The sequence below is a fragment of the Paramisgurnus dabryanus genome, chromosome 9, assembly GCF_030506205.2.
Source record: "Paramisgurnus dabryanus chromosome 9, PD_genome_1.1, whole genome shotgun sequence".
Taxonomy (NCBI): Eukaryota; Metazoa; Chordata; class Actinopteri; order Cypriniformes; family Cobitidae; genus Paramisgurnus; species Paramisgurnus dabryanus.
In genome coordinates this window covers 11,625,995-11,648,528 of record NC_133345.1, presented here as the reverse complement: position 1 = coordinate 11,648,528, position 22,534 = coordinate 11,625,995, and the positions used below count along the sequence as shown (strand labels likewise).

Below are 22,534 nucleotides of genomic sequence, written 5' to 3'. Positions count from 1 at the left end.
CGGTCATCGGTTAACATCCCTAATCTCTGCCTGTCTTTAGATTATTGATTGTTATCTGCCTGCCCTGACCCTGCCTGTCCTTCGTTTACGATTTTGGTTTTCTAACTGTGTCATCAATAAAACTGCAAATGGATCCTCTGTCTTGTGACTCCTCATTACAGATACTTTATTTATTGCAAGCTGTATATTTGTTATCATCCTTTTTTAACTGCATGTACGAGATGAGCACTTATTAAGCACTCATCAAAGTATGCACATTATAATTTTTTGTCTGCCTTGGGATGTGTCACAGTCCTGTTACCCTTCAGTGCATTCTTGTCTACTGTGACATTCTATGTTATGTTTAATGTTTATTTCAGAGCACTTTTTCTAGTTAAGCTACAAACCTTGGGGAGTTAAATCTGAGTAAGCTGACTACCTCAACTTTTTGTTCCTGAAATGGAAAAGTAGCCCTACCATCTTGGTACATATGTAACCTCCATTCTCTGATGGAGGGAATGAGATTGTGTAGAAGCAGCAGAATAACAAACATTCCAGACCCCTCCCCAACTGCTACATTTGGACTGGATTTTGGTGGGTTAACACAAACAAATGTCCAGTTTGATCAGATAAGAGGCTGCTCTGACATCTTCTATGACCTCAGTGTCAACCGGGAAACAGGAGGATGTTTTGATTGGTCCACATCATTTCTCCTTCTCATACATTAAAACCCCTTTAATCCTGTGACGATTCTTGCCCATTAAACACAGGAGCCACTGTTGATTTTAAATGTCCTGTTTGGAATAGAGTTTATCATCTAATTTTCAGATCAAAAAGATTCCCCACAAGCGAGAAAACAGGGGAATCTGTCTACATTCAGAACCTGGGCCCGTATGTATAAAACATCTCAGAAATGCTCTTAAGAATAGTCTTAAGCTATGACTTAAGTGTCAAAAAAGTCATGCTTGCTCCGATCATAAAAATAGTTACTTTAGTTTAGCGCTCATGCAACTTGCTAAGGCAGGTGATAGACATAAATCTAAGAGTTTTAATGAATGTGCCCCATGCTCCATTCGACCATCAAAACACCATAGTGTGATCATATCCTGACAGAATAATCTTGCGGTAATACCAGACTCCTTCTAATCTACTAGTCATAATAATTTCTGAAAGAATTAAAATAAATCAATACAATTTCTGAAGAAGTAAAATGAATCAATTATAACAATTTATTATGCCAGGCAGGTTACACTTAAATCAATCATTTAGTTTTCGAATTCATTAATCAAACATCTATATTCACATTTAAAAGTAAGATCTAAAAACAATAATAAAATAAAATAAAATCACAAAGTCAAATCATACCTGGCAATTGCAACGACACACAGCAGTGCGGGAAGTCTGAATACAGATGCTTCCTTGAACACCTTGCCAATGCCCCTTAAATACTGGCCAGAACAAAGACATCATAAAAAAAACTACAAAAATCCAGTTTGCCCTATAACAAGTGATACTAAAGGACACCTGGAGAAAACCCAGTTTGACCTGTACCGAATGATACTAAAAGACACCTGGTAAAAACTAACCAGGAGTATCAAGGCAACTGGTCAAACTAGCCAGAAGTATCCTGGCAAAAACCCCACCTCTAAAAGAAATGTATTTTCTTTCCTAAATTCAAAAATCTAAACCTTGTACCATCTTATCTTAGACTTGTAGAAATGAGACCTTTTTTACTCATCGCACCATGACCTTTGAAATAATACTGTGCATGAATATGAATATAAAATTACAATCTTAAAACCACATAATATGTACATTACATTATACATTTCAGCAGATACCCAGTGATATAAGCCTAAAGGCTAACAGTTCAAAAGTCTTTGTGATTGAGAGATTACAACATCAAAGAGTTGCACCTATGGGTCAAATTTGGGTTATCAACACCACCTGAGGTTTTAAGTTTCATAGTGTCTTTTCATAAATTAACTTAAAGTTTATAATATACCAGCTGTACTACACTACAATTGGCTGTTTCTCAATATGCGTTCTTCAGCGATCTTGCGTCCTTGTGTCCTCACTCTACGTCATCATTAACAGTCGAAGTTCAATTCCAATTCTCAATAACACAAGAACAGAGGACGAAAATACCCGGATGAGTTCTTGATATCGAGGATGCATCGAGTGCAGACTTGCGCGCTGAAATCTGGGGAGGTCACGTGACCAACAGGAAGATCGCACACATCTCAATTCTCACAAGTGAGTTCTGTGTTCTCGCGACCTTCTGAGTTCGTTCTTCCAAGGTCACCTTGCAAGCAGGGGCGGACTGGCCATCTGGCACACCGGGCAGTTTCCCGGTGGGCCGACGTACTTTTTGGGCCGCTACATCTCATACTATCTTTATCTGCTGAGCAGCCCAGTTAGCGTCTTTTTTTCTAGACAGACCGACCCACTGACATTTAAGCAGCAGCCCATTGGTTATTTTTTTTGATGACATTAAGCTGGCCCAATGACTGCCCAGCCCAGTCATCGTCTTTTTTTCCCTAGATAGACCGGCCCATTCAGCAGCAGCCCATTGGTTATTTTTGATTGACATTAAGCTGGCCCAATCGCCGCTTTGGTCTCTGTGCAGGCGAGCATGCGTCATCGGTCAGTTCACGTGTCAAAATAGAGATGGAGATAACACACAAGGGAGGCGCAGAACTGCGCGACAAAAGAAACAGGCTCTTCAGCAGACGCTGCAAAATGTGTTAAAATAACACAGTAGGACCTTCAACTCGCGTCGCTGGTGATGATGATGGTGGCGGTGGTGGCACTGGCAGCGCAGCACCAGCACGCAAAGTGTGTCAGTGAGGAGAGGGAGAGAGACGAGATATAAGTGCGTGCGGTAAGCAGAACTGCTTTCAAAACACAAGTTTAGATAGATACCCCTTGATAAAACACAAAACACAAAATTATGGTGATAAAGCTGCAATAAAATAATTGCACTCTTTGCTCTGTGACTACGAGATTGTATCTGATTCGTAGATTTTTCGTTGATTGTCTGTTTCAAAACGTATCATTTCTCTTCAAGCAAAATCAAACAATCCAGGAGATCTGCTTACAGAAAAATATATGTTTATTGTTTATAACAACACACTTGACAGATAATCTTAAAAATCTCTATTACTGTAATCACACAAGTTTAGTTCAGTAAATTTAGTGAATACTTCCTGTAAGTAAGGCAAGTAATAATCAGTTTTCAATATTACTGTAAGCAGGACTTGTATTTTGTAAAAAGTCAGCAATTCAATGGCAAATTTTGCCAATTGCATATAACTTGTTTTAGGTTTCATAAGTGTGGATTACTAAACTAAACTAAACTAAACTAAACTAAACTAAACTAAACTAAACTAAACTAAACTAAACTAAACTAAACTAATAAATAACATGTTCTAGAAGTGTTTGTTGTGTCAACTCTCACTCTTTTCTGCTATTAATTGGGTTTAGTGCTTTTATGGAATTGGAGTTGCTATTGCTACATATTTAAAGGCGTGTAAAGATGGGTGGTATTTGTAATTATACACTGCAAAAATGATTTTCAAGAAAAAAATTCTTAGTATTTTTGTCTTGTTTTCATTAAAACATATCTAAAAATTCTTAAAATAAGATGGTTTTTCTTAATGAGCAAAATGACCCAAGAAAAGAAGTCTAGTTTTTACACCAAAAATTTTAAATGTAAGTGATTTTGTGCATAAAAAAATCTGCCCACAGGGTAAGCATGGGGAATTTTTTGCATTTAGTGTTTAAGAAAATGTTCAAGATTTTTTGCTTACCCCATTGGCAGATTTTTTTGCTTGCTTGTTTTATGCACAAAATCACTTAAATTTGATATTTTTGGTCTAAAAACTAGACTTATTTTCTTGGGTAATTTTCATCAAGAAAAAGCATTTTAATTTAAGACTTTTTAGATATTTTTACTGAAAACAAGACAAAAATACTAAGATTTTTTTTCTTGAAAATCATTTTTTGCAGTGTAGTGTGGGCCGGTTTGGGCCAAAATGCCAGGGCCGAATTTTTGTCCCAGTCCAGCCCTGCTTGCAAGACCAGTCTCCACGAGAACACAAATCCGTTCTTTGCGTTCTTAGAATTGAGAAACAGACAATGATTTCAACCTAAAATGGCCGCCCTTAACCTCTGAATCAGCCAATAGAAAGCCGGCAATGTTATACAGTCAGAATTTATGAATCATGAAGACATTCAAATTATATTAGTATTTAAATATTTAAATTAGCTTCACAAAATGTTTAACAATATTACAAATAAGTACATGCATTTATTTTACACGATTTTGAACCATTTTGATTAAGTTTCAACATGTTAATAAAATAGACAAACGTAATGCTATTTAAAAAAAATGAAGATGATGAATCACATCATTTTGATTTCACTCACAAGCTGTTTATAAAAAAAGACTAACGTTTGCAAACACTTACATAAAAAAATACTTTGATGATCAAGCCCGAACAAGATGATCAAGTTAAGTTGGATTTCTCCACTTAAACACAATTGTAATTTATGCCATCTTTGTCACATTCACCTTTGGCTTGCTCAATGCTAACATTGCTAACATTATGTTTTGGGTCGGGGTTGTATACTCTATTAATATCACTTTACATGTAATAGTGTCACTGCAATCTTGTAGATACTTCACATTTTTTATTGTAGATTTTATTTACATTTTATGGTATTTTATTCAAACTGTAAAACGCAAAAGCAGCTCTACTTAAAAACTTACTTCAGTTAGTAACACCTAATATTTTAATTTTTTTAACTTTGATTATTTCACGTATACTGAGAAAATTTAAGTTGATAAAACATCAAGGGCCCTATCTTGCACCCAGCGCAGTTGACTTTGTCAGTGACGCATGTATCAATCGTATTTTGCACCGGCGCACAGTGGGTTTTTCCCTCCACAGACGCACGTCGGCAAACTAGGGAATGAACTTGCGCTCCCTGGGCGGTTCAGCGCAAAAAAGGAGGCGTGTTCCGGCGCAAACCATCCCTGATCCTATTTTGCGGTTTCAAAAAACAATTGCGCCACTCACCAAAAAAAAAAACTAGTCTAAAGTCAGTGGCGCGTTGCGGGTGGTTCATTATGCTATTTTAAGGGCGCATGCTTGACCATAATGTATAGCGTGCAAAACGCTCACACAATTTGCTTATCTAATCTACACAGATGCAACAGTTTTTTTTTGCAAATCATAAATTGTTACAATAAAAAATATTAACACATGAGATAAGGGGAATCATAGTGGTGAGCATTGTGGTGATAGTTTTTATTTATTGTGTGGCTGCGTTAAAAAATTCTCATGCAAATAACGATTAAAATATTTTCATAAGTTTGTTGTGTGGCTGTATTATGTTTATTTTATGTAAATAATAATTAAAATGTTTTCATAAGAAACCTTAAATGTATATGAACTTGATATGTAAGTGTTCTTTGGGGTTGGACCTTGCTTGCGTTTCTTGGGTCCGATTTCAAAGCCCCCAAACCCTTTCAGCGGTGAGGGTGGACGCAGATCTGTGTAGAGGCAGATCCACCTCCCGTTACACGGCGTGCCCGATTTATGCTGGCAAGCTTGGGATTCCCCCGTCTCCTGACATCATTGTAGCGCTTGGCGCAACGATGGGGATGCCAGCTGATGAGACAATTAAGGCTATTTCCTCTCACGCCTGTTTAACCTACGCTGATTTGGGCGGGTTTCTCCTATCCCCATACAAAACAACTTCTCTGTCTTTGACTGCTCTTACAAGAACGTCGGTCTCCTCGGCTGTGAACCACTCCTGGCGTGCGCCTGGTAAATCCATCATAATAATAGCAACCCGCCATGGAACTTGCGCCCTTGCGTTTAAAGGGAATGTTGGATAGCGTTCTGATTGGTTTATTTGACGTTACGCCCAAACCACACCTATGAATAATGAACCTACTTCAGACCAACCCCTTATTGATTTGCGCCTGGCGCAAGAGTTATTTCTCCGCCGGGAAAATAGCAACAGCGCCCAAGATCCACCCACAAAGTCACTTGCGCATTGCGCTTCGCACTTGCGTTTCAGATCGTTAAAATAGGGCCCCAAATGTTTAGGCATTATCAATAATTTGATCCAACTTTAACTTTTTACAGTGTATATAATGCAGATGTGTATACCATTTAAGTATGCTGTCTTGATAATCCCATAAAAAATCTTGGTACTGTGCAAGCACTTATAAGTTTGCTAATATACATCTTATCCATTTTACACTGTATATTTTATTTTGTAATATAACATTGTCTAAAAAACCCTATACTCTTTACATTTCATAATGTTATATTAATTCCTATCTACTGTCTATATACTACTAACATGTATTTACTGTAAATTTGCTGCTTTGCAACAATGCAACAATATATTTTTTTCAAAAGTGCTAAAGAAATACATTTACATTAAAGTAATTCCAACAAATTCTTTGTTGTAAAGTGCATGATCTCCGCCTCTTGTTACTCTTACTAGGTTAAGAGACCTCGCCAGCTCTCTTAAATAATTAAGGAGCTGAGACCTAGTTTTAACACTTAGAAGGCTTTATAAATCAAACTTATTGATCTTATTCTAAGTCTAAGAATAAGAGAAAAATTACGTCATTCTTAGAATTTTGACACACTTAAGACTAAAATTTTACTCTGAGCGGCTTTATACATACGGACCCAGAGTTCCCTTTCGTGGGAACTTCAACACTGCGTCAGAGCTGATGCTATGGGGAACTCCTACAGCGTGACGGCATCTGAGTATGTATATCAAATTCGAACAATGGTTGGGCGTGACGTCATAGCAGAATACAGGAATACATATGTATACAGGATAGTTAGCATTTTGAAGTTGTATTTCTTTAGAGACTTATTGAGATGTCTTGGATCTAAAATAGTCTGAAGCCCTCAATCCTTTTATGGGAACTATAAAATACCGGCTGTAAAATCCAATGTGAATCCTTGGGGGGGACAAACTCAATGGCCCCTTTTTCCAGGAGAGTTAAAACCTCATTTTCAACCTCGGAAAAAAAACCTTTGAATGTGGAAGGATGAACAGCAAACTGAATCCTGTAACCTTTCTCTATAGCAGGGGTGTCCAGGCTTTTTGTGTGGTGATCTACTTTTAAAATGATAAAGCCGACAAGATCTACCTGCTAAAAACACAGTTAAATTTTTTAATAACAATTTAAATGTGGGTTAGGACTATACTGCATGTGTCTCTACATTAAATTTCAGGCTGTTACCATTAGGCTACTCCATTCTTTTTGAGGAGTTTAAAAAGTCCTTGAGTACATGTCAAGTACTACTTAAAATAGCGGAGATGCGGTTTAGTGAAGCAAACTAGAAAAATGACAAAAGTATCAGAAGCGTATCTCTTTCTCTCTCTCTCGTTCGTTTGCTCGCACACACACGCACACACACACACACACACACACACCGTGTGCATGGATCCGCTGCTGATGAAGGCAAGAATGCGCATCCTGGTAAATTTCGGAAGTTATACAACTGAGCTGCAGCTTGCAGGCATAAGATTTATAAAAACACATGTGAGAAGAAAGGCACATCAACTCAAAAAGTCTTGTGTGTTTCACCATTACTCTCATAATGCCAATTTCGCGCTATGTTTTCTGATGCTCATGGAGAAGCTTATAAAGTTAACTTATGTGCGATCTACTGGCATTGCCTTTGCTATCGACTGGTCGATCGCGATCGATGTATTGGACACCCCTGCTCTATAGTAAGAAAGCCATTGTGTTAGTTTCCATAAATGTAATAAAGGAACCATCCTCTGGAGTTTAGTTAGTTTCCCTGAAGCAACTGATCGGCATGGCAAAAACAACTTGTTTTTTTGGCTGATTTTTCCACTCTAAAGTTCATCGTTTTTCCGATGCATCATTTTAAAACTATGCATCGGCTACAAATTTGAATTTGCATCATTATGCATCGTTTCTCACTTATTTTTTATCTGTAAAAATTATTAGTAGATTCACTATGCTTGTATTATTTATAAAGTGGCCAATATTTTCTCATCTCTAAACTGTTGTTACTGCTGACTTATCACTTGCTGGTGTATCACAACACTACGGAAACTGAGGCATGTGTGTCATGAAAGTGGAGCATAACATGGCAGAGGTAAAGCTATCCTCCACCAAGTAATTACAAATCCATGGGTGGGCCTTTTAAGTAAACAATTGCTTTTATAGCCTGAAAGCTTTGCTTACCTTGTTGTGTCATTGGCTGCAGAGCAGAGACCAGAGGAGAAGTAGCGGGTGGCAGTGCCGAGGATCCCAACTGCCTTTTTTATCATCCTAGGGTGAGGCGCAGAGAGTGTGGCAGAAGAGGTGGGTGCTGCGGTGGGCGCAGCAGGCTCCGTAGAGGACCCATCGGAGGGTGATTCCCACGAAACACTCCTCTCGTGTTTACTCAGGAGGCTGACAGGCTGGGCAGAGCTCTCAGAAACCGACGTGGTGAAAGCTGGATTCTCCTGCGTCATAACTCTGATGATTCAATCTTCCGGGATTGAAGGCATCAGGACTGGGGGTGCAGCCTTGTCTGAGTCCCTGGGCTCAGGCCGGTTACGAATGTAATACACCATGTCCTCAAAATCCAGGGGTCTCAGCATCTTCAGCTCACTGGATTTGAGGGCTCATTGAGGAAACCGTTAAAAATTCTCTTTAGCTCAGCCTCCTTGAAACTTGAGCCCCTCACTGCCTGCATGAATTCAAACGCTAAGCTCCAGACATTGGCCTCCTTCTTTCGGAGACCGAATAAAAGGTGAGCTTGGCGAGCTCGCTCATTCAGGTCCATTCTGTCTTCTAATCCTACATTCGTTCTACCAGCAATAGTTGAGAACGAACACAAGCGCAGACAAGGATAGAAAAACACAGATAATTAACAAGATAGGAAATCTACAAGGCAGCAACAAAGCAAAACAAACTTAGACAGAACAATGAGCACAAGGAGTTTAAATAGAGAGAACTAATGAGGGGAACAGGTGAAAACAATAACAGGTAAGGGAGCAAGTAAAAAGTGATGAGACACGGGAAATACGTGGTTTTAGTATACACAATACAGACCATGCTTTCCCCACACAAAACATTGTACTATCAGAACCCTGCCATACTGGACTAAATATTAAAACAAGACAAGGTTCCTGCAGGATCCTGACCCTATCTGTATATTAAATTGAATAGCATCATATTTTTTCATTTTATCATACTGTATTTAAGGGGACAGAGAATAAAAAAAAACATTTTTACCTTGTCTTTGTTGAATAATGGTAGTCTACCCACATTCACAAACATACAAAAAGTGCTATACATGCTAAACATCTCAGTCTCATAGAAATTCCTCTTTTATAAATGTCAGCCAGAAAACGGCCCAATCTGAAAAACTGATGCTTATGACATCACAGGCATCTAACTGCCCCTCTACTTTAAAATAATTGGCTACATTTTTTTAGTGGCAGCAAAGTCAGCCAATCAGTAATGAGATTGCAAGTTAAGCCAGTAGGGGGAGCCAAATAGGTGCAAAACCACTTGTTTAAAATCCCCCACCCTAATAGAGCTATCTGAGAGAGGTTTTTAGGAAGCTTCTAAGGCATTACAGACCCAAACAAAAACATTTTTGTCTACATGCCACATCACAGAACAAGGATAAATGCCCCGTTCAATCATTCTATGTCACCTTTAAATGACATTGTGTTAAATCTAATAGAAATTGGATCACACTGCATCATAATGGGGAGAAATCGCATTGGTAGTTGCTTCATATGTATCTTTATATTGTATTGTAGGTTATGCATCGACATGCACATCGCATCGGTCTCAGTTATATAGATTTGCATCCCTAATGGATAAAAGATACATTAGGGATGTAATTATAGTTTGTGATACAAAAATGACAGAAATTGAGAGGGATGATGCTCTGTCATCTTTAAAGTTCGGTGTCTGGCAGCATTTGGTTTAGAAGGAAATCTGAAGGGAATGAGGAATCTTATAATCAGTTGCACTGACGCGTGCATGCACAAATCCATGCGCAACCGCACACAAACATCCAGTTGTAGCCAGGCGATTGAGTTATCTCATGAAAACATAACAAAACTAAAGTAAGTTTCTAAATAATAATGGTAATCTTATTTTGAATCGATTACTATTGGCTCTGTGGACATCAGAAATGTTTTGTGCAAAGCATGGAAGAGTTAGCAGAAATGAGAGATGATGAGTTTTATGGAGGTAAGACAAACTATATTCTCACCCAGTCAGGTCTCAAACATTAGAGAAAAAATCTCAGGTAAACCTCTATAGAAAATCAATGCTTGTATGTGTTATACTGTTCTGTATTTTCAGATATTAAATTAATATTTAGTTCACTAGCTGTAGGACACATTTGGCAGTAACAGTGACAGAGATTATTTTAGTATAGCAGTCATAAAATTTAAGATTTAAAATGTTGTTATTGTAAAATATGCTTGTAAAAAAAGAAGTTATGAATCATTGTTATCATCGTATAATTTAAAATGCAAATGTACAAGAAAATATTTTTTCTGCTGCAATTATTTCTACACTTTTTATGCCATTTATGCCTCCAAACATTAATAATGTTTGTTAAGTATAATGAACATAAATAATTTTAAATAAATGTTTATCTTTACCAGAACTTGTTGCAGTGTAGGAATAGTGAGTTAAGCAAAGGACATTGTATAATAGTGTTAGGCTTTCAAAAAAAGTCCTGTGCCCCTGGTAGAGCTTTAGCAATGCCCCTGCTCAGTCCTTTAATCCTAATTCCATGTAAAATTTCCCTTTTTTTCCGAACAGTGAGCTTAGTGTATTGTTACACCCCTACAATACATACATAGTGACCTTATAGTGCAAAGCATAAACCAAGTCAAGCAGGATTCAAAAAGATGTTTGCTCCATCTTGCCATTAATGTTCTTTTCTTTATTTTGGAAAGGATAATTAAACATGAAAATAACCATTATTTAAAAGTTGAATCAAATTAAAAATTATTGACAAATTATTGAAAATTGGTTACGCCTAAAAAATTGATGTCATGATTCTGCCATCTTGTCCTTGGTTTAATCTAGTCTTGTGGCAGGATCATGACAGACCCATGTTTTGTGTGGGATCACATGGTCTTAGTATTGGTTTTACTAGACCACGTGTTCCCTGTGTTTTGTTTTTTTTACCCTGCTCCCTTGTCATCTTTATTGGTTAACCCATTTCACCTGTTGTCCTCATTAATTGTCCTCTATTTAAGGTCCTTGTGTTTGTTGCTCTGTGCTTGTTCGTTTGTTTCCATACCTGTGAGTATTCTGTCGAGTCGAGTCGAGTCTAGGCTAGTTTATTGTATATTTAGGGGCGGTTTCCCAGACAGGGATTAGACTAGTCCTAGACTTAAACACTTTTAAGAGCTCTCCAAACTGAAAACAACTTGCACTTACATATCTTAAAATACATCAGGGCCCTTTGTTTTACCTCAAAATGCACAAAGGTAATGTTTTTAGTAAGGCATGTTTGTTAAAACTAGTTATATTTCCTAATTAAACTAAGGCCTAGTCCTGGATTAAGCTAATCCTGGTCCGGGAAACCGCCCCTTAGTGTTTAGTCAAGATTATTGTTAAGTGTCATTCTGTTTAGTGTCATAGTGCAGTCTTGTGTCTTGTCTAGTTTAGTGTTCATTAAGTGATCCTGTTTATTTTGTTTTGCCCCCTCGTGGGTTTTGTTTTCTGTTTTCTTTATATAATAAAAGTCTTTTTGTGAGAGAGTGCTGTCTGCATTTGGGTTCTGTCCAACCTTTTACCACCCACATAACAGAACGAACAAGCCAAAAAGAGAACCCAGCAGACAGCATGTCTCTTCCCACCAGTCGGCAGTCGGCTGACCTTGAACAGTGGTGGCAGTCGACTGCCGCCAACATGAAAATGGGCAAGGCTCCCTTTCCTCCCAAGGGAGATAAGGCCCTGAGGGAGTATGCCCAGGACTTGGAGGCGAGGAGGTTTTTTCTGCCTGAGACCCTCCTCAATTCTTACCTCATCGCGGGCCTCCACGTCCCTCCTCCTTTGCCGGAATGGGAGGGGTTGATCCGCCGCCCATTCCATGAAGTAGTGGACCGGTTGTGTCAGGAGGAGCTTCAGGGTTCCACCAGGGCATCACCACCTGCCCCACTGCCTTCTATCCCAGAGGGTTGCGTCGTGGGAGTTGTGACGCAGGGGGATACAGCTCTCACCACGTTGGTTCCTGAGAGGCTGGCCCAGCCTATCAACTTCCATGGAAAATGTGAGAGGAGGGTTTTGTGGGAGTCACCATCCGAGGGGTCCTCTTCGGAACCTGCTGCTCCCACCACAGTCCTCACCTCAGCTGCCATGGCTTCCGCGCCTCGCCCGAGGAAGAAGAAGAAGAGGAGGGGGTTGACGCCACAGCCGGCGCAGCCTCTTCCACAGCCGGCGCAGCCACTGCTGACAGCTCAGCCCACTGCGGCACCCCCTGTCATGGTCACCGTCTTGTCTCGGCTGCCGGCCGCAGCGCCCCCTGGCATGGTCCCTGTCTCCGCTGCTGGCCGCAGCGCCCCCGGTCTCACCGGCTCCTTCTGTTGCTTCCTCCCCTGCACTGTCGTCCTGTTCATCTGCCTGGTCCCCTGCCACTGTCTCCATGTCCTCCCTGAACTCTCTCTCCTACCCAGTGAGTCCTGGCTCGCCCCCGTCTGCTCCCTTATCTACCCATGCCCTGGAGCCCTGCCTTACCTCCTTTTGTACCCCCAATTATTCCTGCCTCTATTTTGCCTCAGTTTACTCCTCCCAGAACTGTTCCTCCTCGTCCTTCCCCTACCAAGTCTGCCTCCCCCACCAGATCTGCTACCTCCAAGAACCCCACCAAGCCCGCCGGTACTCCTCGTCCTCGGTCTTCACCTACTACCCCTGAACATGAGACTCCTTCCCCACCTTGTCCCACCCAGCATGGACCACCACTTTTGAACTTTTTTGTTCCCCCGCCCCCACTCCCTTGTTTGTTGTTTTTATTGTGTCACCCTTATCCTCTTGTCATTCTTTTTTGTATGCCATTGTTGTTATATGTCATGTTTCATCTGGTTCTGTGTTGTATGCAGTCTGTCATGTCCCGTGTTTAGTGTTCCCCTGGGGAGCGTCTGGAATCCGCTCCTTAGAGGGGGTTCTGTCATGATTCTGCCATCTTGTCCTTGGTTTAACCTAGTTTTGTGGCAGGATCATGACAGACCCATGTGTTGTGTGGGATCACGTGGTCTCAGTATTGGTTTTACTAGACATGTTCCCTGTGTCTTGTCTCTTTTAACCCACTCCCTTGTCATCTTTATTGGTTAACCCATGTCACCTGTTGTCCTCATTAGTTGTCCTCTATTTAAGGTCCTTGTGTTTGTTGGTTTGTGCTTGTTTCCATACCTGCAAGTATTTTGTCTAGTTTTTGTATATTTAGTGTTTAGTCAGTCATCCTGTTTATGTTGTTTTGCCCCCTCGTGGGGTTGGTTTTCTTTATATAGTCAAAGTCTTTTCGTGAGAGACTGCTGTCTGCATTTGGGTTCTGTCCAACCTTTTACCACCCACATAACAATTGAAGTTTCTTTAATTTTATATAACTTCAATTGTAGGTGTTACTAGTTGAAGTACATTTTTGTTTTAAGCAGAGCAGCTTTCACTTTTTACAGTGCAAAAACCAAATTTCATCATGAAAAACTTTATATTTTGTGGTATTTTTTACAAATTACTTATCTGTACGCTTCATTAAAGGTACTTCATAAAAGCGAATTCATGCTTTTAGGCCATAAAATATTTTTTGTTTCATATAGTAAACATCTTCTCTCTATCTGCTAGCTGCCTATCTCCTGAACATACTCTAAAAACGCGGTCTCTGTAGACAGCCCAGGCTCCAAAAACTGCAACAAAAACAAAGTGGTCAAACCTACCACCACGAAACATAAAGTGTTCCAGCCAATAAACAACAAGAAGGATTTGGGAGTGGGGGTTGGGCACTCCTGACAACTTTCAGAACGCACCGAAAGGAGGGGGAGGGGAGGAGAGGAGTTAGCTATGCTTTTGTTTGACAACACTTCGAACGTCAACAAGAAGTGATGTCACACTGATTTGCTTAGAGCGACTTTAATATATATATATATATATATATATATATATATATATATATATATTTTTTAATCTTGTACCATCATACTCTTTAATCAAAAACGCTTGTCTCCCCACCTCTACGCCATCTCTCTTTACTTCCAGTCATGAGAAACGGCGCGAGGGCAGGGCCCGGGAAAAGATCACAGTGATTAACAATTAGGAGCATTAAAAATCTTAAATCAGATCAATAGATGAATTAAAGTTCCGCACTATAAGTTTTCTTATATCAGAAGCCACTCACAGATATACGTCACAACGGGAACAATCATTACTTCTGTTTCATGACGACTTTCGTGTTTTTAATTTGTTGTTTGCCAAGAAAATTGCAGAATAATAGCAGGAATTTAACACCTGTTAGAGGTGTTAAATAGAGGAACTACATGATCAGAGGATAGCAAACTGTTGATCTATGAACACTGGAACATTCGCTCAGTTGTGTGGAACCCCCACTAGTTGCTGTATGTACTCCTTTAATTTCTTTGTTTGATAAATTGCAACCCAGGCCCTGTAGTTTAGGTACTTCCTAATAAGAAACATATTTTTCTTGCTTTTTGCCTGTTAAAAACTCTTGAAACTTTTTTTTTACCAAAACCTTCAAGTATCTATATCTGTATTTAAAGAGCTCAATGCAAAACCCTCTAAGTGCATCTGGTATGATTTCTTGTTAAATAGCAATTTAAAATATCTACTGATAAGATCACTGTATATAAAATAGATGAGAGAACATTTCAATTGAAAGTAAACATTCAGTAGGTTCATTTATTAAGCATAATAATTATGTATGAAATGTTCAATAAGAGCCAACACAGAGTTCATTTCAATTTAAACAGCTTTTTAAATGATAAATAACTTTATACACTTAACTATTATTATGAATGACCATCCTGCCACAGCATAGACATCACTTAAGAGTAATCACCCCGTAGACAGAGCCTTAGCCTATTGCACACTCCAAGAAGAGTGGCCCTTGACCCCCACAAAGCCATGATATAAGCAATGGTAATAACATATGTATTCCATAAAGCAACATGCTGTTAAATGATTACATTATCTCTATTGCGGTTACCAAAGCAAACCAGAAGATGAAAAGATGTATGCCACTGATCCGAGCTGGACGTAGATTCTCAAAGACCTTACTGGAAACAATAGATGAAGCCTTTCGTGCTCTGCCATATCATGCATAAGTAGAAAGAAGGCTTAAAGTATGACCGGCAGAAATAAAGACTTTTAGGATTAAATTTTTGTCAGTGGTGCAGAAAAACCACGCCTGAGAAAAGTTTGTTTCAAAATCCAGAGGCCAACAACAAGGCCTACAAATCCCCTACTCTCTTGTCAAAGTCTAGTCCAAGACTAAAATGTTTTTTTTTTGAGTGGCAATATTGAAAACAGCTTGCACTGACATCTTAAAATACATCAGTGCCATTATTTTGTCTCAAGATGCACACTAGTATTGTTTTTTTTGTAAGGTATGTTTTTAAAAACTACTAAAATGTCCTTATATAACTAAAGCAGTCCATATGGAGCCTAAAAAGACTTCAAAGACCACAGAAACATCCAGAAAGGCACTCGTGACTGGCAGAGAAGTTTCAGCTTTCTGATAATATGCAAAAATCAAGAAACCAAGGGGTGCCTCCTTACTGGGGTTGCATTAGTGGGTACATATAGCCTGGGTTTCCCCATGCTGCCTTGCGCGCAAATTTATTCACGCTGCAAGTCTAGCATGGAAACTCTGGCCCTTTTTGCCCCTGAAATAGGGAACCAATCACAGAACGGGTAGGCTGCAGCAAGACGATGACGACGTCTATGCGGCACACCGAGGCAGTTTTGTTATTTGTTATAATACGACAACAGAAGAGAAGTTACTTTTCAATGCCTTTGAAAGTGTTCTAAGTAGTTTTAAACGCAAGTTTATTTAAAAAAGAGCAACTTTTGGCGTTAAAGGAATAGTCTACCCTTTTGCCATATTAAACTATGTTATTACCTCAACTTAGACGAATTAATACATACCTATCTTTTTTCAATGCGTGCACTGTACAGCGCATCGTGAATGTGTTAGCATTTAGCCTAGACCCATTCATTCCAGTGCTGAGCCAACAGGGTGGGGTTCATGTATATGGACTTACACATGGTGAACCCTCAGATGTGGGAGGAAGTATTTCAAGCTCGAAATACAGTCATCTCTAACAGGCACGTCTGAAACCTTGGGCTGGACAGCCATTCCGCTTCCTAGCCTGTGAGGAAGGTGTCCATCATGAGACAGCGCACTCCTAAAGAGTGGGAGCTTATAGGGCTGTCTTGCTCAAATGCTCAGCACAGTTGATCTTACATCAGAAAGTCATGTGATGGATTGTTTTATTATTAATGCTCTGCTACAATATGTTACTTATGTAAGTTACTTGCAGAGGCTGAGTTCGAGTCAGGTTTACATATGTACCAGTGGGGAACCTCCAGGGCCTTCTACGCCTTCAGAGAAGGCCTTAAAAAATTAATAAAAAGATTTTTTATAAATAAATAATAAATAATATAGTATTCAATAAAAATATGTTTTTACATTTTTAAATTTCTATTTTATTCAATTTAATACAATACACGTAATATATTTTCTCTCATCTATGTTCTAAAGTTAAGCTTACTGTCAGGTTCATGTCATGAAAACATCTAATCCAATCAGAATCGTCTGTCTCTATTAAGGCCCGGTTATCTGGCTCATTCATTGGTTAGGACTTCATGAATCCCAGGGAAGGCCAAGCTATGTGTTTTGGTGTGGAGAGTGACGGGCAAATCGACCAATCACGTTTTGATTTCAAGTGGGCGGGTAAAAAGCAAAACATTGTAAGCCTTCATGAAGTCCTAAGCATGCAACAAACTGGATGCGAGCTGCCGTAAAACACTAAAGACGAAGATCATAGACCGTTAATATTAATACAGTCTAATGGCCCGAATTTCTGCGGTGAGAGTGGTTGAGGTAAATGGCGGAAAACGTGATTGACGTTGTGGCTAGCTTGATAGGGCTGAGGTAAAAACGAAATAACTTAAGCGCGTACTCGTGAAGAGCACAGCTGGAAGAAGCACGTGCAGAGGAGCCTGTGCATATGACGCGAACACGAGAAAAATAATGGGTTTAATTATACTTACTTCCTGACAGTTTCACTTGTTACATGAGGATAGTAATGACTGACAGACGACGCCGAATTACATACAATATAATTTCCTAACTAAATCTGAGAGAATGCAAAAACATTCAAATATTTTTTTCCTCGCTATACCCGATGGGCAGGGCAGAGATACATTTTGGTAGCCCGACAAGAATTTGCAATAGCCCCGGGACCTCGGGGCTCGGGCTCGCAATTTTGCGAGCCCTTGGATATCTTATAACAACAGTTATAAGCCACAAGGAGGTGCACTGAGAACGCAGGGTGCTATATTTCCCCTTATGAAAAAGACTAACAAGGTATCCTACAGCTAAATATATATTTCCAAAAAATTAAAAATAAATTAAAGAACATAATTTAAGCTTGTTAAATGCAAATTTACAGAGCCCCTGACTGTCATTACAGAGCAGCAGAGTCTGTATTTGTGTTTATCAGTTAGATTAAAGTAATTTTAAACTTTAAAACTGCATTTAAAGGCAGACAATGCTCATTCTGTAATTTAACTTTGCGTGCTCAGAATTTTTACACGTTCACTGTATGATTTAACGAAATACAAATAGCCTATTATGGATGGAGAGGCATTTGCACTTCATTGCATATTTTGAAGGCCCAGCTGAAGTACCCACGGTTCGCCACTGATATGTACCAGTAGTTATAAGTGATTAGATCAGATCTTTTCAGAATAATTGATAATAAATAAAGTCTCTTGACGTACTTGAAAGTAAAATGTAAAATATATCTTATGATTAGATCAGTAGGATATTTGCAGCTGCAAAGTATATTAAAGTATATTAAATTATGCTACATTTTATTTAGATAGAAACAGTATTAACATTTGATGTCAGTCAACGTCTCTGTTAAATATTTTTTGCTTTGGCTAAAATGACAGACAACATCATTATAACCACTAGAACCTACTTTACTTATTTTGTGTTTTTCCCATTAAATGTTGCTTTGTATTTTGTTCGGGCTTAAAAAGAATGATGTAACATTTAGGTGCAAATATGCAGAATAGTAAACCAAAGCTTGATGCTAAAATGGCAAATATCTCAACAGCTACAGTAAATTTTCCAGGAGAACTGACATAAGCTGGGATAAATGTGATCCATACAGCACAGAAAATGAGCATACTGAATGTGATGAATTTCGCTTCATTGAAGTTATCAGGCAGCGTCCGAGCAAGAAAAGCCAGAATGAAGCACAAGAGAGCCAGTAGGCCAATATAACCCAACACAGCCCAGAAACCAACAGTAGAACCCAAACTGCATTCAAGAATGATCTTCTCCTTAAATAATTTCATATTTTTATGAGGAAAAGGAGGAGATATTGTTAGCCAAAGCACACAGATAAGAACTTGTATAAGTGTAAAGGCAAAAACACTGAGTCTCTGTTGTGCAGGCCCAAACCATTTCATGACATTACTTCCTGGAAGTGTGGCCTTGAATGCCATTAACACCACTATTGTTTTCCCCAGAACACAGGAGATACAGAGGACAAAAGTGATCCCAAAAGCTGTGTGACGCAACATACAGGACCACTCAGTGGGGCGACCAATGAAAGTAAGTGAACAGAGAAAACACAAAGTCAATGAGAAGAGCAACAGGAAGCTCAACTCAGAGTTGTTGGCTTTTACTATGGGAGTGTCCTTCTTACTGTAAAACAGGATGGCCACCAGTAAAGTTATTCCTACTCCAAACAGAGAGAAAAAGACTAACACTATACCCATAACTTCTGTGAATGACAGAAACTCTACAGCCTTTAACACACATTCAGTGTTCTCAGTATTAGACCAGTATTCCCCTGGACACTGCTGGCAGTTATTTGAATCTGAAAGAAAAAATTGTGATCACTATAGTTAGAGACAAATGAAATAAATCATTTAAGAGCTCCACTGAAAAGAAACTCCATCCTGAACAGTAGAAGAAGAAGACAAAGTGAACAACTAACTAATTTTCTTTGGATCTTTGATCTGGGCTGAAGTTTACCTGTCTCATTACTGATTTCTCCATCTGCACATGTAATACAGTCATAACAGCAGACAGGTCTTCCTTTCTGTACAGCCTTCCTAGTGCCTGGAGGACAACTCTCACTGCACACAGACCTTGGCTTCTACATGGAAACAAACAAAACACTTGTAAATTCAGCTATTTATACAGATTGTGAGAAATGAAGATAATAACAATAATTTTTCATGCACATTTAATGCTTCTTCTAAGCATAAATTATGTACATTCCCAATGGGCATTTCAGATGTACAGGTTATTTTCATTTACCTCCAGTTGTCCTCCAGCCCAGATTATGTTTTTAGTGTTAAGTACAAAGCGCTGGTCAGGGGGCAGTGAGGCATCATAGTAACCCACTGATTTGAACTGAAATGATCCATTTGAGTCCTGCTGCCAGTTCACAACTTCATACTGGGCTACTGCAGCGCCAGTGCTGTCAAACCACACATTATCACCAAACTTTACAGTAAAATTGACCTTTTTCAGAGCTTCAACCACCTAATAAAGAGAGACATTTAAAACATTATCATTAAAGCAATTTAACATGAAATCAAATGGGGATGTTTGCCTTTCATTCTTTTATGGCTTACCTGTTGTGGTTTTATTGTCAGTGCTTTTTCACAGACTTCTTGTTTTTCACACTTAATTATACTGTGCAGTGCATAAGCCACAGCATACACTGCTTTGTAGACATGGCTTGAATATCTGTGTTCAGGCACATCTTCATTGTAGTTTCTTAACACAAGTAGATCTTGATATCTGCTGCAATTTAATTCAACTTGATAAGAATTCATGTTCATGTTCAAGAATTCATGTTGTTGTGAGCACGGAAAAGCTGTGTCCCAGAATGATTTAATAACATAATCTGAAAAACCTTCAATGTAGATTTTTCTCAGTGCAAACCCAAGTGAACCTTTCATCACATGAAAGCTGTTTAAAGTGATGTAGTTCTTTGAAGCCACCCATCCCTCCACTCCAATTATTTGGAGGCCTGTAATGTTATGAATACTTAGTTGCTCAATTAGTAATCCCATCTCAATAAATGAAACAAATGCAACTATTACTTTCGCTGTTCCTTGTTTTATTGTGTTTATCACTTTTTGGAGTTTTTCAGACTCTGTTCTGTAAAATTTCACAGAATACTCTACACAAATCCCATCTTTCTTGGCTGAATTGAGGAAAATGGCCATTCCATAGTTTCCATAGTCATTGTCACTGTTCACAGCTCCAACCCAAGTCCAGCCTACATGCTTAACCAAGAGTGCAAGTGCTCTGCCTTGGTGATAATCACTGGCAATAGTTCTAAAGAAAGAGGGGTAATCTTCCCTATTACTGAGACACTCACACGAGGCTGAGTGACTTATCTGAAAAAAGATAACAAAGAAAACAGTGAAAAAATCATAAGTCATCATTAGGTAATTGTATCAAACTCTTACTGTTTCTTACCACTGGAATTTTAAAAGGTCCTGTGGTTCTGGACAAAATCACTGTGGCAGAGGACTCTGTTTCCCCTATGATAGCATGTATAGGAGACTGTCCATAACATTTCCCCCCTGCTGCAAACTCCTGACCATTTAACAATGCCATAGTTGCACTCATAGAAGAAAGTCTTGATCCACAGGTATCATAGATTTTATAGCCAATAGAAACATTTGGGAGCAAACTTTCATTTCTATTAATTTCCTCAATTGCAAAAATCATGATTTGAGCCAGTCGAAAGTCCCTAAGAGTCACACTGTCAAAACATTAAATCGGTACGTGAAAAAGCACTTGCATTAAAGGCATTATTTGAGGTTGTTCTTGAATAGACTCAAATGCAACAAACCTAGAGCATGACAGAAGCTGAGGTTTTTGTTGGAACTCAAATGAAGGTAAAGTTTCCTTGCTGTGGACGGCAAAAATTGCTCCAATATTTATGTCTCCATCCTTAGACAGCAGTGGATATTTAGGATCTCCCATCATTCGGCAAAAATTGTTTTCCGCATTTGCATTAAGGTGAAGGAAAAACAGGAGTATGCAAAGAAACAAAGACATCCCAAATATTGAAATCACCTGCAGCTGCAAAAGTTATTTGATGTAATTTCTGAAATGGCTGTACTTTTATAGACAGTAAATATGAATGAACGATACATGTAATGACCTCATAGGGCAGTGCATAAAGGGGTGGAACAGATGTCTTTTTTCATCCTGCTATTCATTTTTCAGTCATTTTAGAAAATGGAAATTAAAACATCCGACATGCAAAAGTGTCACCTTTCAGCAACACAGTCTAGATCTGATGAGTTAAATTAAATTTTTTATATATATATATATATATATATATATATATATATATATATATATATATATATATATATATATATATATATATAAAACATAGTGCTGGAGTTACATAAACTCTCATTAACCAGTTATATCATAGCAATTTTAATCTTGGATCTGGGTGTCTTGACAAAATGTTTTCCACTCAACATCTAATCAAGAATTTGCAGACTCTTGAGATTCTTCAACTAACATGTTATGCATGTTATTAATTTGACCTCTGCTATAACAGTTTCTAGTAACCAGGGTTGACATAGATGGTATATTTACAGTACTTTTCTGAAATGACAAAATTAAACTTCTTTTTGTAAAAAGATTTCTAGTTCTAGTCATTCAAAATATTCAGCACGCTTCTAACATTATGGTATCCTTGTCTATGTGTCACGGTTGATCCTTCTTCTTCTTCTTCTTCTTATTTTATGGCAGTTGGCAAACAACGTCTGGTTGCATTACTGCCACCTTCTGAAATGGAGTGTGGATCTGAATACTATTGTTCCTACACTTAAATTATCCTTATTAAACCAGTTTTCCTAAAAAATAAAAATAAAAACTTAAAACATAAATCACTAGATTTCCTTTGCAATATTTCATTTATTATCAACGGTATCTCTTCATCTTCTAGCTGATGGATTAAATGCTGCCTCTCATTACTATATTTAGTACATACCTCAATAGCATGTTCTATGGTATCCTGTGTGTTACATACACTACACCTCCCATTATCATGTTTTTTCATTAAAACTAATGTACTATTTATTCCTGTGTGCCCAAATCTCATTATTGAAATGATATTTTCTTCATTTATATTTCTGCAAGTACTTCTACTCACCCCCACTCTTTTTTGGATATTATATAATTTCCTACCGGAATGACCATTATCCCAC

At 38.5% G+C, this 22,534-nt stretch overlaps 1 protein-coding gene across 1 annotated transcript; it reads right to left on the bottom strand.

Moving 5' to 3' along the window:
• Positions 1-18,244: 18,244 nt before the first annotated feature.
• On the bottom strand, positions 18,245-21,362 carry LOC135769355 (extracellular calcium-sensing receptor-like). The gene is made up of 6 exons (XM_065278687.2): positions 21,154-21,362; positions 20,775-21,063; positions 19,919-20,692; positions 19,599-19,826; positions 19,311-19,434; positions 18,245-19,152 (listed from the first exon to the last, which is right to left on the bottom strand). The coding sequence occupies exons 1-6, from the start codon at positions 21,360-21,362 to the stop codon at positions 18,245-18,247; spliced, it is 2,532 nt and encodes an 843-aa protein (XP_065134759.2).
• Between the last annotated feature and the right edge of the window lie 1,172 nt (positions 21,363-22,534).

Coding starts and splice junctions, on each gene's coding strand:
- LOC135769355 (XM_065278687.2), bottom strand. CDS start 21,362: ATGTCTTTGTTTCTTTGCATACTCCTGTTTTTCCTTCACCTTAATGCA. Junction 21,064..21,153: donor CAGCTTCTGTCATGCTCTAG/GTTTGTTGCATT, acceptor ATGTTTTGACAG/TGTGACTCTTAGGGACTTTC. Junction 20,693..20,774: donor GACCTTTTAAAATTCCAGTG/GTAAGAAACAGT, acceptor ATCTTTTTTCAG/ATAAGTCACTCAGCCTCGTG.